The sequence below is a fragment of the Rhodamnia argentea genome, chromosome 10 (assembly GCF_020921035.1).
Source record: "Rhodamnia argentea isolate NSW1041297 chromosome 10, ASM2092103v1, whole genome shotgun sequence".
Lineage (NCBI taxonomy): Eukaryota > Viridiplantae > Streptophyta > Magnoliopsida > Myrtales > Myrtaceae > Rhodamnia > Rhodamnia argentea.
In genome coordinates, this window is record NC_063159.1 from 14,485,039 (window position 1) to 14,504,306 (window position 19,268).

At 41.5% G+C, this 19,268-nt stretch overlaps 1 protein-coding gene and 1 pseudogene across 1 annotated transcript; both read right to left on the bottom strand.

Annotated features, from left to right (window-relative positions):
- Positions 1-2,670: 2,670 nt before the first annotated feature.
- On the bottom strand, positions 2,671-4,255 carry LOC115732020 (annotated as a pseudogene).
- A 3,965-nt stretch (positions 4,256-8,220) lies between these two features.
- LOC115731305 (xylan glycosyltransferase MUCI21-like) lies at positions 8,221-11,011 on the bottom strand. The gene is made up of 3 exons (XM_030661964.2): positions 10,368-11,011; positions 10,158-10,235; positions 8,221-9,779 (listed from the first exon to the last, which is right to left on the bottom strand). Exons 1-3 carry the CDS (start codon positions 10,576-10,578, stop codon positions 8,428-8,430), a joined length of 1,641 nt encoding a protein of 546 aa, XP_030517824.2. The 5' UTR covers positions 10,579-11,011; the 3' UTR covers positions 8,221-8,427.
- Between the last annotated feature and the right edge of the window lie 8,257 nt (positions 11,012-19,268).

Here is a 19,268-nt window from a genome sequence, read left to right on the forward strand (position 1 = left end):
AGATAGAGAATGTCTCCATCTTCGCGGAACTCACCCTTCCTCGTCTCTGGGTGCCTAGGTGGATTCCACCATAAGCGCTCTCCACCGATGTCTCCGTTTTCAGCCTGACCAGTGCTTATGCTGCTGTCCACATGGTGGTGACATTCACCTCCTGTGGCTGAAGGAGGCTTAACAGGTTCTCTGTCCTGTTTAGGAGATCCCACGTCCCTCGCTCACTGGAATAACAAGCTTCCTTACTCTTCTCCTGCAAGATTTTTCTCTAGGTACCAATTTCAAAATGTCAGATTTGTCTCAATCACGAGTTGGTGACGCTTCATCCTACGATTGAAAGTGCTCAATACTCAGCATCTCATAGAACGACAGATGACTGTTCCTTTATACCGTGGCATCCAAGAGATCCGTGCTTGCTTATGTGAACCCTGAGGCAGAATCGCATCGAAGATCAGGACGACTCGATCAGGCCACTTGAGGCGGTATTGAATAAAAAATGTGGGCAGTTCCGAGATCTCGGAAATTCTCAGGTCCCGTGATGGTCTGAACCAGCAGGATTCCGTGACGGAGAAGCACCCTTGAAAGGCCCCTAGAGCCCGACTGATTCCTTCAACATTGCGAATTCCCCCTCTCGAGCTAATGAGGGACTCCGAGTCCTGAACAGCTCATAGCCAGCAGAAATGAGACCCCGATTGTGTTGCAGGGAGAGCTCACTCTTTGCACCGATCCTTGAACACACGGAGCTTCAATGGCAGCATATCTCGTGTTTAGGAAATCACGGCGCACCTTATTTCTTGACTTAATCGTCTTGACACTGCATTCGACAAATTCACTAGAGTATAGAATGCACATAATGCAACTCGAAATTCTGACTGAAGGATGACGTCCGAATCGGCTCACATCAGCATCCCGCCACTAAAACCTGTGGTCGATGCAGCAGCAGCAACCAAAGAGATTTGGCAGAAGCTTGTTCGCCTGCCAGGGATTCAACCACATTCATTTACAATGGAGGATCAGCCATTGCAGCTAACGCAATGACACTTTGGAGACAAATAACTAACAATGGTTCAAATGTCCGGTTCAGACCGGTCTCTCGCAAGTATTCTATTCTCTTGGTGGCAAGCCCACCAAGTCCGGTCTGTCAGAATCAAGATGATTACATCTCATTTTTGTCCCGCATCTGAGTATCCGCTTTTGTTCTTTGGATAATGCATAAAAGACCCAGGGAATGCTGAGACGCCTCCTCCCGCCTCACCCATCATTGGGGATGGCAAACCGCTAGCTATAGCTACTTATGGCGGGTTCGGTCACCTATTATGGCCGTGTTTCGATCATCTGAGTATCGGCTTCTGTTCTTTGGAGAAGATATAGAAGACACAAGAAGTGCTGAGACGCCTCCTCCAGCCTCACCCCATCATTGCACACAGCAAACTGCTGGGCCATATCTATCTATGGTGAGATTTAAGTGTTCGATCGCCTGTTGCAGTGGTGTTTCCACTCGGAGCTGACCGTAAGTTCCAACACGAGAGTGATCAGAAAATCGACTCAACAAATGCCATAGAAATTTTTTGGGCTTGATACATTGCTCATGTATGTATAAATCGACCAAAGTTTCCTGAAACGAAAATCAGGATTTCCACGCCAGTATTTCCAAACACAACAGCTCCTGTCTGTTGTTCTCAGAATCTCTGATGTCATTGAAGTTATTGGCTTCATTTAACAGAGTTCGTGGAACATGACATTGAAAACTCTATGCAACCACTGCCGATGATATTAGAAGCGTGAACTCTTAGGTTTTATAACACTTAAGTAGACACACTTCACATGACGCCAACGTGGCATCATCCAACTAAGGTTACTTGTTTTTTACATTACCGATGTTACCATGTGCACGTTTGAACTTACATAATTGACTTGGTTCAATCAAAGAAATGCAATGCAATGCAAAATTTATGGGATCATCAGTTGTCCTTTGAAAAAACTCTATAGCAGCAACTTATATTTTCCATAATTTGAAAGAGGATCTGTTGCCCATTTTTTTTTATATAATTTCAGCTTAATTTAGTTAAGGATACAACCAAGCACTAGCCGTTGCCTTAGATTTACCAACAGCATCCCCCCAAACTTTACATAGAAAAACAAGATTCCTGAAAGCTTTGACAGCACTCTGCTGCAGAACCTGCTATTTTTACCCAAAAGATATAAGAGAATAACTTCATGAGACTCAAAAGGTCCTCTTGTCAGCAAAACACCCATGAAAGGGGGGATCTGGACATTTGGTATCCCAAAGTTTCAAAAAAAAAAATTCAAAACAAATTTTGGGACCTGGCATGGCAATTATTGAAAATGCCCTCTATACAAGTCGATGATGAACCAGAAATGGGAAAACAAGAGCCTTGGACATGCATCAAGAATTAGGAAATTGACCCTTTGTCTTTGCCACTGAATTAAGAGATTGACCTTGAAACAACTGAATTACAGATGAGAGTGGGTATTCGACCTCAGCCAGAAAGTCAATGGGAAGGGTTCCAACACATGTTTGAGGAAGCAGAAGAGAACAGAGTAGTTAGCAAGGCTTGGCCAATTTGGTAGTTTGATATGTAATTGATTTGACAGTTAAGGACCTCATGTCTGTCTACTTTGCACATAACATAAGATTCTTGTCGAAACCTCGGTTACCATGTCTATCAACCACATTGTGATTGCACAGAGACTAAGAAAAGAGAACTTATTTTGGTGCATGCCCTGTACATGATAAAAAACTCTGAATAAAATCTCTAACCTCTACAAAAGGACTGGCCTGGTTGCAATGTACAGCAATGAAATGTATGGACAAAAAATGGCGAATAATGTATGAACAACAAAGCTAATCAAGCGAAAATGCTGACTGAAACTTCAGCGGAAGATTGGCATGCCAGTTTATTTTCGTGAAGGAATAGTCGTAAGCTTCAAGCAGCCGCTCGCCAAATCTCCTCATGTCCAAGCTCACATTCTGGCTATCAAGATAGATCTTCTTCGTGTATTCCCATCCCTTGTCTGTCATGCTCTTTGGATCCGTAAGGACCGGGTCGGCTTTATCGTATTCACTACACAATGAGCTCTCTCTAGGCAAAATCTTATACCCGATGTACTTCAAACCGAGTTTTCTTGCAGGCTCACTGTAGTACGTCTCAGCCGCCCCATCTGTCCCTAAAGGAACAACTTGGATGAACACAGAACCAGGCTTCAGGAAGAGAAAATGGGTCATCGCAGCCCCATGTACGCCAATCATAACTTCGCTCGAATTAAGCACATGATAAATTTTCGCCAATTCAGCCGTTCTGTCAGGCTTCAAAACTTCTACTTTGAACCCCATCTCCTCTGCCATTTTTTTCAAGCGATCCTCATTCACTAACGCCCTTGACCCACTGCATGATAATATTACTAGCTTCGGTTTCTTCAGTTGGGGTTTCTGATCCTGTTTATTGATTTTCATCGATTGTTCCCGAACTGGCCCTGATGAAGGTGCCTGGTTCAGTTTCAGCTGCATCTCTCGTTCCTCGTCTTGTATCAAGCCGTTAATCCGCGGCCAATATGCGCGGTCAAGTAAATGTCTGAAGTAGAGGATGCTCTTTTTCCCCTTCATCAGCGACGGATCCACCGTGAGCTCATTGTGGATTTTCAGACCGACAATGGCTTCGGGAAAGCAATGGCTTCTTTTATCTCCACTAAAGTCGATTGGCGGATAATTTGTGAGGTGAGAAAGGATGTCCCCGTACTTTGTAATCCACCAACTGTAATATTCGAGGATGACAAACACGACCTCCTTCTTGAAATGCTGCGAAGTAATGTACAGCGGCAATATCCCATCATTGAATTCATGGTAGAGGTTACCCATGTAGCCTCCGGTTGAAAAGAGCAGCGCGGGAACATCGTGCTGGATATCGCATTGATGGTGACCACCCATGGTATCTTTCTTCACAATAAGGTCAAGCTGATCAATTTTATCCATTATAATGTTCTCCCATTTTCGCGTATAGGGCCTTATCTTTTCGTGCTGGAGTTCCTAGCCGTCGTGGCCTCCGGCCACTCGGCGAACGCTTGAGATGAAGTCATCGAACCCGCTTGGCTGTTTTGAAAGATAAAGGAAGACTGAAGAAGAGGGAGAGTGTGTCCTTACATCCCCTTTCATGATGCATACATCAGAGCGAAAGCCGCTCCTATCGCAGCATATGGTCCCTGAAATTGTTTGCGACAAAAATGCTTTCATTCAGAAATTGGGAAAGGCCAAGAGAGATTCAAGTAGTCCAGCTCCAGCCTAGAATTTCTACATGCAACAACGGCACAATGTATTACGTGTTTGATTATTATGGGGCTATGGTTAAGCTATGCTTCAACAAAACAGAGAAACGGCCACCAAGAAACTGAGGGCACAAAACAGAGCAGCTGTATACGAAGTGCTGAAGTTCTGATCATTTCGACTTGTTTTTCGCCGTTTTTCACCTGCTAGACACGCCATAAAGAAAAATTCCAAGGAACAACTACAAAAGCAGCTCCCATGAAACTCTTTTTGTTCAAGGTTTTGTCTGTGATTTTTTCCCTCCTTTCTCCCTTTTTTCAGTTTGCCTTTTTCCAGTGCAGTTAAGGAGTGAGTACGCACCATTAGACATTGAAGAACAGGGAGGGGCGTTCGCATTGTAGTCCTCGCGCCCGCCTTCCCTGTCCCCGCCGAAAGAATCTGCCAAATCCCACGAAAGAAAACCATCAAGAGAAGGCCGGAAAATATAACGAAACAGAGCAAAATAAAGAGGAACAAAGAGAGACGAGCAAAACCCAACAGAGAGAGAGGCTACTAGAACCGAACAGCTGAGGGACCACTACAAAGCTGCAAGAGAGAAGAGAGAGGAGGAGAAGGAGGTAGAAGAGCTTGGGCTTCTTCCTGCCATGCCCCTCTTCATCATCGAAGGCATGCGGTTCGCCTTTTCTCAGTTGATGGAACCTCTGGCGCTGCACCATCTCTCTCCCGCACTGATGCCCACAGACTATTTTTTGGAAAAATCTGATTTCTTTTCCCTCTGTTGCAGGCATTTTGCTAAATGAAACCAGCTGGGAAGCGGTAGAAACACGTAAATCCAGGAAGATTGGAAGCAAGTGCGGAGGGATTTTCTGAGAGAGAGAGAGACGGTTGCATGAGTAGCAGCGTCACAGGATGTTTTCTAAGCATGCTCCATTTGTTTCTTGACTGAAACAGAAATTTCATTCAAACTAAGCAACAAGATTTGGAAATGGTAAGTGCCTCAATGGGGAAGTGCTCCTCTGTTCAAACATGGCGAGAGTCGTTCTGTGCTGTCAAATATGGAAAGCGAGGGAGAGAATATAAAGTGGGGATAAGATCAACGTGAAAGCTACCATATAAGATGATGAACATCTCAAATTTTTGGTCAATAGTACATCAGAATAATTATCCTTTCCATAAAAAATCGAAGCTTTTGAAATCCCTGTTTCGTACAACTTTCCAAACGTTCGAGAATTACGACATCCCACATTTGATCCCAATGAATGCGTATTGCTACAACGTTCGGAGAATGGTCTTTCCAGAATCATGCAAGCGGTGCCGCCTTCTTCCCTTGAGCACGGATTCAAGTTTATTCATGGAAGGGAGGAAGAGAGAGAGAGAGTGTGTGTGTGTGTCATTGACCAGTTAGAGAACGTCTCCATCTTCGCCGAACTCACCCTACCTGGTCTCTGGGTGCCTAGGTATCCACCGTCAGCGCTCTCCTCCGAAATCGCTGTTTTCAGCCTATCCAGTGCTTATGCTGCCGTACACATGGTGGTGACATTCACCTCCAGTGGCTGAAGGAGGCATAGTCCATTAGCAGGTCCTCTGTCCTGTTTAGGAGATCCCACGTCCCTCACTCACTGGAATAGCAAGCTTCCTTGCTCTTCTCCTGCAGTATTTTTGTCTAGGTACCAATTTCAAGATGCCGATTTGTCTCGATGACAAGTTGGTGAAGCTTCATCCTACGATTGAAAGTGCTCATTATTCAGCGTCCTATAGAACGAGAGGTGCCATGCTCGCTTATGTTAACCCTGAGGCAGATTTGTTAAACGCATCAAAGATCAGGATGACTCGATGAAGCCACTTGAGGCGGTACCAAATCAGAAATGTGGGCAGTTCCAAGACACGGAAGTTCTCAGCTCCCACAACAGTCTGAACCAGGAGAATTCTGCAACAGAGAATCACCCTTGAAAGGCCGCTAGAGCCCGATTGATTCCTTCAACTTGCAAATTCCCCTCTCGAGCTAACAAAAGACTCCTAGTCCTGAAGGGCTCATAGCTAGCAGAAATGACACCCTGATTGTGTTGCCAGGAGAGCTCAATGTTTGTACCGATCCTTGAACACTCAAACCATCAATGGCAGCATATCTCGTGTTAAGGAAATCACGGCCCACCTTATTTCTTTACTTAAACGTCGAGACACTTCATTCGACAAATTATGTAGAGTATAAAAAATGCACATAATGCGACTCGAAATTCTGACTGAAGGATGAAGTCCAAATCCATTCACATCGGTGTCCCTCCACAAAAACCTGTGGTCAATGCAGCAGCAGCAACCAAAGAAAATTGGCAGAAGCTTGTTCGCCTGTCAGGGATTCAACCACATTCATTTACAATGGAGGATCAGCCATTGCAGCTAACGCAATGACACTTTGGAGACAAATCACTAACAGCGGTTTGAATGTCCGGTCCAGACCGGTCTCTCGCAAGTATTCTATTCTCTTGGTGGCAAGCCCACCAAGTCCGGTCAGTCAGAATAAAGATGATTGAACGACAAGGTATGTTTTGATCTCATTTTCGTCCCCCATCTGAGAATCCACTTCTGTTCTTTGGAGAAGATAAAAAAGATACGAGAATTGCTGAGACGCCTCCTCTAGCCTCACCCCATTATTGCACACAGCAAACTGTGGGGCCATATCTATCTATGGTGAGATTCAAGTGCTCGATCGCCTATTGCGGTGGTGTTTCCACTCGGAGCTGACTGTAAATTCCTACAAGAGAGTGATTAGAAAATCGACTCGACGAATGCCATAGAAAATTCTTTGGGCTTCACACGTTGCTCATGTATGTATAAATCGACCCAAGTTTCCTGAAACGAAAATCAGGATTTCCACGCCAGTATTTCCAAACACAACTGATCTTGTCTGTCGTTCTGAGAATCTCCGACTGTCATTGAAGTTACTGGCTTCATTTAACAAAGTTTGTGGAACATAATAGGGGCCTTTGCTCTTCTGCGTATGAGCTTAGAATTTGGGATAAATTCATTCATATTGTGAAATTTTAGGCAACTACTGCCAATGATACCAGAAGCTTGAACTCTTAAATTTTAATATTTAAGTAAACACACATCAAATGACGCCAACGTGGCATCATCCAACAAAGGTTACTTGTTTTTGACATTACCGATGATACCACGTGCACGTTTGAACTTACATAATTGACTTAGTTCAATAAAAGAAATGCAATGCAATGAAAAATTTATGGGATCATCAGTTGCCCTTCGAAAAAACTCTAGAGCAGCAACTTATATTGCCCATAATTTGAAAGAGGATCTGTTGCCCATTTTTTTTACAATTTCAGCTTAATTTAGTTAAGGATACAACCAAGCAGCTAGCCGTTGCCTTAGATTTGCCAACATCATCCCCTCAAACTTTACAAAGAAAAACAAGATTCCTGAAAGCTCTGACAGCACTTTGCTGCAGAACCTGCTATTTTTACCCAAAAGATATAAGAGAATAACTTCATGAGGCTCAAAAGGTCCTCTTGTCAGCATGACACCCATGAAAGGGGAGATCTGGAAATTTGTCATCCCAAAGTTTCAAAAAAAAAAAAAAAATCAAAACAAATTTTGGGACCTCGCATGGCAATTATTGAAAATGCCCTCTGTACAAGTTAATGATGAACCTGAAAGGGGAAAACAAGAGCCTTGGAGTTGCGTCAAGAATTAGGAAATTGACCCTTTATCTTTGCCACTGAATTAAGAGATTGACCTTGAAAAACTGAATTACAGATGAGATTGTGTATTCAACTTCAGCCAGAGAGTCGATGGAAAAAGTTCCAACACTAGTTTTAAGGAAGCAGAAGAGAACAGAGTAGCTAGCAAGGCTTGGCCAACTTGGTAGTTTGATTGTCATTGATTTGACAGTTAAGGACCTCGTGTCTGTTTACTTTACGCACAACAACAAAAGATTCTTGTCGAAACCTCGCTTACCATGTCTACGTACTACATCGCGATTGCGCAGAGACTAAGAAAAAAGAACTTATTTTGGTGCATGCCCTGTACATGATAAAAAAACTCTGAATAAAATCTCTAACCTCTACAAAACGACTGTCCTGGTTGCAATGTACAGCAATGTAATGTATGGACAAAAAATGGCGAACAATGTATGAACAACGAAGCTAATCAAGCGAAACCGCTGAATGAAACTTCAGCGGAAGATTGGCATGCCAGTTTATTTTCGTGAAGGAATAGTCGTAAGCTTCAAGCAGCCGCTTGCCGAATCTCCTCATGTCCAAGCTCACATTCTGGCTATCAAGATAGATCTTCTTCGTGTATTCCCATCCCTTGTCTGTCACGCTCTTTGGATCCGTAAGGACTGGGTCGGCTTTATCATACTCAGAATACAATGAGCTCTCTCTAGGCAAAATCTCATACCCGGTGTACTTCAAACCAAGCTTTCTTGCAGGCTCACCGTAGTATGTCTCGGCCGCCCAATCTGTCCCTAAAGGAACAACTTGGATGAAAACAGAACCGGGCTTCAGGAAGAGAAAATGGGTCATAGCAGCCCCATGTACGCCAATCATAACTTCACTCGAATTAAGCATGCGATAAATTCTCGCCAATTCAGTCGTTCTATCAGGCCTCAATACTTCGACTTTGAACCCTACATCCTCTGCCATTTTTATCAAGCGATCCTCGTTCAGTAATGCCCTTGACCCACTGCGGGATAATATTACTAGCTTCGGTTTCTTCAGTCGGGGTTTCTGATCCTGTTTAGTGGTTTTCATCGATTGCTCCCGCACTGGCCCTGATGAAGGCGGGTGGTTCAGTTTCAGCTGCATCTCTCGCTCCTCATCTTGTATCAAGCCGTTAATCCGCGGCCAGTAAGCGCGGTCAAGTAAATGTCTGAAGTCGAGGATGCTCTTTTTCCCCTTCATCAGCAACGGATCCACCGTGAGCTCATTGTGGATTTTCAGACCGACAATGGCTTCAGGAAAGCAATGGCTTCTTTTATCTCCACTAAAGTCGATCGGCGGATGATTCGTGAGGTGAGAAAGGATGTCCCCGTACTTTGTAATCCACCAACTGTGATATTCAAGGATGACAAACACCACCTCCTTCTTGAAATGTTGTGAAGTAATGTACAGCGGTAGAATCCCATCATTAAATTCATGGTAGATGTTACCCGTGTAGCCTCCGGTCGAGAAGAACACCGCGGGTACATTGTGCCAGACATCGCACTGATGGCGAGCGCCCACAATGTCTTTCTTCACAACAAGGTCTAGCTCATCGATAGTTCCCATGGTAGTGCTCTCCCATTTTCGCGTGTATGGCCTTATCTTTTCATGCTGGAGTTCCTCATCATCGAGGTCTTCGGCTACTCCGAGAAAGCTCGAGAACAAGTCAATAAACCTGCTCGTCTGTTTGGAACTATAAAGGAAGACTGAAGAAGAGGGAGAGTGTGTCCTCACATCCCCTTTCATGATGCACACATCAGTGCGAAAGCCGCTCCTGTCACAGCATATGGTTCCTGCGATTTTTCGTGACAAAATGCTTAAATTCACAATTGGAAAAAGGCTAGAAGAGATTCAAGTTGTCCAGCCTATAATTTATTTACGCAACGAGGGCACAAGATACCATAATGAGCAAAAGAATAAATCATGACTAATGAAATCACTGGGAAGATTATGTCCTCTGATTAAGATATGTTTCAACCCAACAGAGGGACTGAGGGCCATAAACAGAGAGCAGCAGTTTATGAAGTACAGAAGTTCCAAGAACACAACTTGTTGTCCACCATTTTTTAGCTGCTAAACAAGCATAAAGAAAAAACTGCGATGAACAAATACAAATCTACTTCTGTTTCTATTTGCCTTTTTTTAGATGCAGAACAGGAGTGAGTACCCACCATTAGACATTGAAGAACAAGGAGGAGCGTTTGCATCGTAGTTCTCAAGAGCGCCTTCGCTGTCCATGCCGAAAGAATCTGCCAAAACCCACCAAAGAGACCATCAAGAAAAGGCGAAAAAAAAAAATACTAAAACAGAGCAAGATAAAGAGGAACAAAGAGAAAGAAGCAAAACCCAGAGGGAGAGAGAGAGAGAGAGAGAGCGCTTACACAAGAGAGAGAGTCTACCGGAACCGAACAGCTCAGGGACCAACACAAAGCTACAAGACAGAAGAGAGATGAGGAGGAGGTAGAAGAGCTTGGGCTTCTTCCTCTTGTAGCCAGAGCTTGCACAGTCAAGCACGACGAAGCCATGCTCTTCGTCGTCGAATATATGGGCTTCGCCTTTCCTCCACTGATGGAACCTCTGGTGGTGCACCATCTCTCTCGAATCCCCACAGAAAGCTCGTTCCCAAACAAAAACGAAAAAGAAAATAAAAGATCGGATCTTTCCTCTTCGCCTGGCCCTTTTTCACCAGCCTCCCGCTTTGAAACGAAATGAACCCAACTGGGATTTGTGAGAAACACGTAAGGAAGGAAGATCGAGAGCGACTGCAAAGGGATTTCCTCAGAAGGGCTTTTCAGCACCCAGATAGAGAGAGAGAGAGAGAGAGAGAGAGAGAGTTGTATGAGTAGCAGAGACACAAAGTCCTGCTTTTTGAGGTTTAAGGGAGCTCTTCTTCTCTTTTTTTTTTCCCCCGACGAAGGAAGGAAGGAAGGAAGGAGGGAGGAACTAGGAAGGGAAGTTGCAAATGGCGAAGGTGCTTTTCCTGTTGAAAGGTGGCAGAGCTTTTCTGGGCCGTCAAATATGAAGAGGAAGACGGAGACAGAGCGTGGCAATATTGAGAAAATGTCCGAACAGGGACTCTACATATTGGCGTCCGCATCGCTTTTTTTTTTTTTTGGTCGGACATCGCTCGTTTAATATTTTTTTCAATTTATAATAAATAAATAAATAATCTCTTCTATAACACGAATTATAAAAACAAAAGATTAGCTTCATCCACTATTGATAATCGCATTCAGTATTCTCAATGGAGAATTGCATGTGAGGGTTTCCGCGATTGATTCCATGAGCTGATTTGTTGATTTCCCCCTTTGCGAAAGGTGGTGGTGCATAAGCTCATGTCCCGCACCAGTAAAATTGGAAATAACTTCGAATATTCGCGAGGTATACAATTTGCTATGGACAAATTATGAGGACGGGCGCGTATAAATATTTTTTCCAGGAATTCGTAAAAGGTGGAAAATGGGTAATGCCCGACGGGGCATTTTTTTTTCTTTATTTTCTCTAAAAATCATGTGAATCGATATCATTTTATCCGTGGGCGGCGGAATTAAATTCTCTCTCTTTCTGTTTTTTTTTTTTTCCTAGGCATGGATTCGATTCGAAGTCCATTCGACGAAAGAAGGGGGGAGCGAGAGAGAGAACGATGAAGAATGTCTCAATCCGGTCAATGGCGTGTGGGAGAGAAGTACGAGACTGGTTGTATTCGGGTTGGCTGGCTCAACCTCCCACGCGCTCTTTTGAAAGCTTTGGACCCAGTTCGTTTGTTGGCCCCGAGGCCTAGACACGGTTATGCTTCCTTCTTAATTCTTACTATTTTCCTCGTTCGTAGTCAATTTTTAGCTGCTGCATATGGTTGAGCTTTGATTTCCTTTTATTTTCAAGCCTTCCCTCTTGATTTCGGCGAGCTGGTCGGTTTTTTTTTTTTTTTTTGGTCTGCCTGTTAACTGTAATCTCGTATCACTTAAAATACGCGATTATAACGTGACATGCATGCATGCAATCTAAATTTACCTATCAAAGCATCTAAATTTTTAATTTAGACATTCTACGGATGTGGAATTCAAGAGTTCCAATCCCAATTTCGGCATCCCGATAAAAAAAAAAAACTTCATTTTTTTTTGGCTCTATTGAGCTAATTTTTAGGCAGGTAGCTTCATGTTAGGAAACCAAGTGCCAAAACACGTCCTCGACAGCTGGTATTCATCCAGCAATTTTTTTGTCATGTCAGCTTCTGTGCACGGTTAATACTTAATACAGCATCGGATAAGATGGCCACCCCAACGAAAGGTAAAGCCGGTTGATTCGTTTCGTCGCAAGTTGATGAGTGCAAGTATCCGAAACTCGCGAAGGTTTCCCGCTTATTTACGATTAAACCACCACGTTTGTCGGGAAAAAAAAATTAAAAATTGATTTCTTTGGTAGAAACACGCATATGGAATTTACAATGCTTGATAATTAATTTACAGAAATTGCTACCCTAACAATCTGACAGTATTATCAATTATTTTTTACCACACGATCTCCCAATCAATGAATACTTTATACAAAACACATAATGATGATGTGTGAATTTACGATTAAAATCGTACCTTTCTTGACAGTATTGTTCGGGAAGCATTTTCTTAAATTCACAACAAACATGCAAAAACTTCTACGCGCTTTTTGGTATGTCTTGCATTGGCTAAGTATCATCGGTGCAAATTAGGGTCTCTTTTTTAAGGAAGCAATTAATTATCCCCATTATTCAATGGAATATACTTTCATTATTGTCAATAGTTCATCTTCAAATATTTTCATAGATGATGAAAGTAATTTTCGTTTATTTATTTTTGTAAGAAATATAAACGGTCGTTTTGTAACAAAATATTTTTCAAATCATTTTTTTATGTGAAACATATGGAGTCTAAGTCTCTTTAAGAATATATTTTGAGGATTGGAAATAAGAAATTTTAACCCGCATCTAAGAATCCAGACGGCACAATTGATATTTCCAGTCACGGGTGCCGCATAGCCGGAGGTGCTCCTTCGGTCCCGCCCACGTGACACGAGTTTGAACCCTCCAACTCACGTTGCGTTCCCGAACTCAAGTCTCTCTCGACACCTTCTCATGAGGGGTGCGCCCGCAGAAACCGATCGTCGCGACTCTAGACAGGACGAGTTCCCTCGCGATCGGAAGCGTGAGATTCCCATCTTTTTGAAAGCTTGAGCAAGAGCATGGTTGTTGATACTTGATTAAATTAGCTACTTCCTTTCAAACTTCGAAGCTACTTACCAATTCGATCCCCTAACTGCGTAGTGGGGCTATCCTCCAGCTTGACGCCTCTCGGAAATCGACTGGCGCAATGATCGAGATTGCGATGGATGCTTGCACTTGTGATAAGTTTGATGAATGTTGACTTTAGGTACGACTGAAAAGGATTGGCACTTTTAAATTGCGATTAGTGCGATGAATATTGAGGTGTCCATTCTGAATTAGGCGTATTGAAAACACCTACCTTAATCAATCAACATTACGTCAGACCCGATGAGTTATTTTCTTGACTAGATTCTTGAGAAGCACAACCGGAAGTAGCAGACCCCCTCTAAAAAAAATGGGCTATGAGCCTATGGATAATTTAATTAAGATAATCTCTATTTTGAGTCTAATACACTCAATAAGAGGGATTAAAAGCAAGTGTGTCCTCCTCTTTTTTTTTTTTTTTAAGAGATGCCTTTGAATTTTGACTATTCTCTATAAAATTATATCGTTAAAATATTTAAATATTAAATCACCTAATTGATATTAATACCACGATATTTTACATGAGATCATAACGGGCGGTCCTATGTTTGAATTTTTTTTTTTTTTTTGCATGCCCTTCATTTGTCTCCCTCGTTATGTATTTTCATCCTTAGTATTAGGCTAAAGTCTCGCCACCGTGCGAGAACAACCAACCATTAAATCACGCTTTCATCTTTCGCCCTTTCCGTAGCAGATAAATGACTTGCTCAACAGAATAAAGCAAGTTAGTGGAAACCCTAGCAGTTCATCAGTCAACCTCACCCTCAAGACTGAATAGCTTGCATATCCTTCATTCTAGACGGCAGCCGAAATTAATGATTTTCAGGACCGCAGTGTACGTCCGTCGCACAAGAGCGTTTATGGCCGTCACGCACGTCTCCCACCTGCTCGGAAAGGATAATCAAAGCCGAACAATTTGATCGATCACGCTTCGTCCTGCGATAGCAAGCACGAAATCGATAGACAACATACGTCCGAGCCAATTGTTGCTGTTCGTCCAATCTAATACCAATTGCGAATTATGTCCGGTCTCGATGACGTCAGCTTCTTTCAACTTGCCCTATCCGCATCTCGTAAAGGAGCGTCCGCCGATTATTAGAAGAAGAGCTTTTTGTGAGCTTCGTCTTCGTGCGATGCGTTGATCGCCCTCAACAGGGCATCGTACCGTAGGAACAAATACGAGGTGCGCATATGGCGGGATCTGTGGGGACGTGTAATTAATGATTTTCAGGACCTTGAACATCTTTTATTTATGTATTTTGGCAGAAAATACGTCTGGAAAGATCGTTTTTTATGCAGATTACTCGTTCCGCCTGTGACTTTTCGTTTTTGTTGTGATGTGACTTTTTAGCTGAAGCACTATGCTGCAAAACTTTTACTTTTTGAGGCTTTTATGCTATAAAAAAAATCACAAAGCATAAAAGGAAATAAATATTAAGGTTTATACCATGAAAAACTCCAAACTTGTACACTTTTGATAAATTTACACCAAATTATTTTTTTTAACCACGACAAATCCCAAACTGGTATACATGTGACAAATTTACCCCAAACTGTTTCTTTGACCACCAAAAATCATAAACTGGTACATTTGTGACAAATTTATCTTAAATTATTTTTTTTTGCAACGAAAAATCCTAAATTGATACACCTATGACAAATTTTGGATTGATACCACGAAAACTCCAAATTGATACACATACGACAAACAAAGGGTAAAAATCCCAAACCGATACACCCGCCAACTACCATGTGTCATCGAATTCAGCAATTTGATGGTTATATTTAACGAAAACTAACGGAGGGTAAATTTGTTATAGGTGTATCATTTTGGGATAAATTTATCACAAGTGTATCAGTTCGAGATTTTTTGTGGTCAAAAAATTAATTTGGAGTAAATTTGTCACCGACATACCAATTTAGAGTTTTCCGTGGTATCAACCTAAATATTATACGACATGGTCTTTCCATCTTTAAATGTTCAAAAGGGTACTTACATCGTCAACAAAGGTAAAGGTGTCAAGCATGTGATTCCCGGGCTCTTGTATTAACTTATTTAACAACGATGATGGCCAACAGTACATTATAGCTTGAATTATTTAATTAATACTTTATATGCCCATTATAATCTGAAACTCATCCGGAAAATAGAAATAGTTCTTGGGAATAAAATGGTTATCATTTTGCACCCTAAATACTCGGAACATGTTACGCGACTTGCACTACCTTAGCAAGAGGACGAGGCTCGTAGAGGTAGGTAGAAAATTAATTTGTCATGAATAAAAAAATTATAATATAATGTCGCATCAATGCATACGTGGTAACCTAAGTTAAATTGATGTAGTTTGTGATATACACTTTGGACGGAACAAGGTATGGTTTTGCGATGTAAATCAATAGAAATATAAGCCAGCTAGTGTATATCAAGAAAAGGAGCAGCTCTACAAAGTCCAAAAACCACGAGCCAAAAAAATGTATCGGACTCGTTCAAAGTAGCAGCATCGATATAACTTGTTAGAAATAGTCTGAGTTAAAACATCATTTCACGTGTCTCGATCGAAGTCGATATCACCAACAAAACTACGCAAAATTCCCGACTGACTCGGTAACTCGAAAGTCGTGACTCTATACATGACTAGTTAAGTAAAATTGATTTGATTTTATCGTCGTGAAGAAGGATATTCTTCGACTAAAGAAATTGCAACGGACAAAATGGGGCGGCGTTGGGAAAAGATAAAGTAAACGAATACGTAGTTATAAAGTAACAAGCGCACGATGTGGAAATTCTCGAAAAGAAATTTGGCATTTTGCGTGCAAGCTCCAACATTTCGTATCGGAATTCTAAAAGCGTTTCACTCGGGGCAAGCTGACGACATTTGATAATTTGACTTAGGCACTACGATATTCATTGGATGGTGGAATCTTGTAACTCGCATGCTTCACGCGAATTGATGATGCCATTCAATTCTTCCCCACCCTAAAGAATCGCCCTGATTTTCAATTCAATTAGCCAATTCGTCAAATTCACATTTTTTTTTTTTATTTACTAAGCTTTTCTCTTTCAAACCCGAAAGGTCGTGGCATCGGAATAATTTTCTTCAGGACCATGTATGTCTTGCCGGGTGACATGTACCATCTTAGTCATTGCACACAAATTCAATGGATGACCTAAGCTTCTAATTTATAGTTTTTCTATACTTTTTAGAGCAATTTCAAAAAATAGATTCCAACCTCAGTTCAATGAAAAACTCCCTGAAAAATTATCAAAAAAATCTTAAACCTATTGCAATTATGTCAATTAAATTTTTTTTTTCCAATTTAGTCTTAAATCTTTTTCAATTGTACCAGTTCGGTCCATCCGGCTAATTTTGGCCAAGCAGTCTTGACGTGGGTTGCTAGCCGCGCCGATTGTCCAACGACGTAATATTATAATATTTTTTTAAACTTTTTATTTTACTTTATTTTATTTTCCTTTCCTTTTTCTTCCCTTTTCCTCTTCTTTCTCCAGCCGGTCATTGGACCTCGGCAAGAAATTCAAAAAAAAATAGTAACATACTCTATCGTCGGATGGTGGTGTCCACGTTAGCACTAGTCGACCAAAATTAGCCAAATGGACTGAATTGGCACAATTACAAAATGTTTAGGACTAAATTGGCCAAAAAAAAGTTTAAAATTGAATTGACACAATTGCAATATATTTAGGACTATTTTGATAGTTTTTTCAAAAACTCCCATCATGTAATAAGAGGGGATCCCATATCTTCAATTGATGGACATAACACTAACTTAAAGGTAGCGAAAATTATTAAGTACCAATCGATATTCACCATATTGTAATCCAAGTACACAATTTAAGAGGATTGATCGGTCTAAAGGGGCAATTCTATACTTTCAAAATACATCAATGTAGCTTAACAAATGTCCCATGGACACTCTTTAAATTGAATGTGTGTCACACAATGTTCCTCAATTTGAAAATAAACAGTGCATGATGAATGAGGATGCATGGTACGTCAATTCTTTTTTAGTAAGAATGAAGAATTCCATTGTGAGTTTGATGTGATTTCACTCGATGCATAAAATGAATCTAGACGATCACAAAGGCCTATCAAAGAAAATGGAGTGTAACAACATCAACATCCCACATACCGCATGCTTTTCTCCTTTCCTTTTTCTTTAATTTCTTGATTTATCTTTGTACTTTCTTATTCGCTTCTATATTCTATTTTTTTTAAAATCTTATTCGAATTTGGCATGCCACATGCAATTTGTCAGATTAAAGCTATCTCTCTCCATGGCTATTGCCACCATGAGAATGTCTCCCTTCGAAGCTAGCCTTAATAGTATTTTACATTGTACATGGCTATATAAGATAAACGCGCGCACATATATATATATATACATATATATGAAGTTGTGCACGATTTGGTTAGTTTAAAAGTTAGCCCGAACTTACTTTAAAGTAAAGTCTTTGCTCAGCCCGAACATTCCTACCTTGCCTCGAGTGCTAGGGAATTTTCTAAAGGATGGGTGGGATGAGGCCTCTCTGAAGGAACATAGAATTGCTTGTGGTTGAAGTGTCCACAGCCACGGCTGAAGGCCACCGGATTTGATTAGGCGATGTGCTTATGTGGGGTGGTGATGGTACGACCTATTAAAAGCCGTGGACCAGAACACAGAATATTTTTGGAAATACTAACGTTAAGTTAGTTGGAATTAGTAAAAACCGCCCATTTTGAACATGTAAGAAAATGGGAAAAAGAAAGAAACGGAAAAGAAAATGGGGGTGACGGTGGAAAATCAACATCATATTCCAACCCATTGGAATTTCCGACCATGCACGTTAGGAAAAAAAAAAGAAAAAAAAAATAAGATTAAGTTGGGGAAGGAACCTTGGAGGGTGGGCTCAGCTAGCCTGTTTAAGCTGTTGATTAATGTGAATGTGACAGCTTGGCCTTGCATTGACTCTGGTTGGAACAGGCTGATCCCCATCTGTTTCCTGCAAAATCTTTGTTTAATTTAAGGTAATGTTAATTAAATATGTACAAAATTCAAACGAATCCCACAAGGGGAAAGACAAGCTGGACTTCTTGTCGACTAGTTCTAAAGGCAGCTGCAAGTGAATTATGCGCGTGTGGTAAAATTTACATTATTCTGATCCGTATCAAAAGATTCATGATTGTCAAAATGCTTCATACATAACTTAAGCGCATTGGTTCAAAACAAGTTAAAGAATCTTCTAGAATTGCAAAACTAAGATTATACACCCCATTAGCCTCATATATATTCACGAAGCGAGTTTTGGTGGACCAGAAAACATTGCCCGTTCGAAAATCAAGCATGCTTTTATCTTTCGCTTTTTGCTTCCGCGAACTCCGATCCATGACATCTTCTTTTCCTTTTTTTTTCAATTGGAGTAGCGTAAAATTATAACAAGTTCGGACAAGCACGTCCAACATAAGCAGAAGACAACCCTGTTAACAAGTGTCGAGTATACTTCATACGAGACATTTCGAATTCGAAAACATTGAATATCCAAAGTCACAATAAAAATAACTTACGGTGAATGGCAGACACGCTTTAAATGACTTCTTAACAAGTGCCTGAAATGGTATTTGTTTAACACGAATCCATAACAAAACAATAATAGTAATAATAATAGGGCTAGTGTTCATCTTTGAACTCCTCCCTGTATAGATGTCTTGAAATTTCTCGAAGGTGACAACCGAGAAAGAGTCGTCTATGGCGCTTATGGCATATCTCATTCGTCGAGCTTGCGGGGTTTGACCGTTGGACCAAGAACCCCGACTCCTCTGAACTGGACCCACCCACGAAGAGGCCAGATTCGGTCACGTGGGGACGCACGTGCGTGCGGCCAAACTAGGTTACCTGGGATCCCAAAGGATTTGCACATGTGAAGGCCACCGATGAGAGACAGATAAGCTTGTGCTCAATTTCTCAATCTTTATTTATTTTTTTTGTCCGTCCTACTTCAACTCTC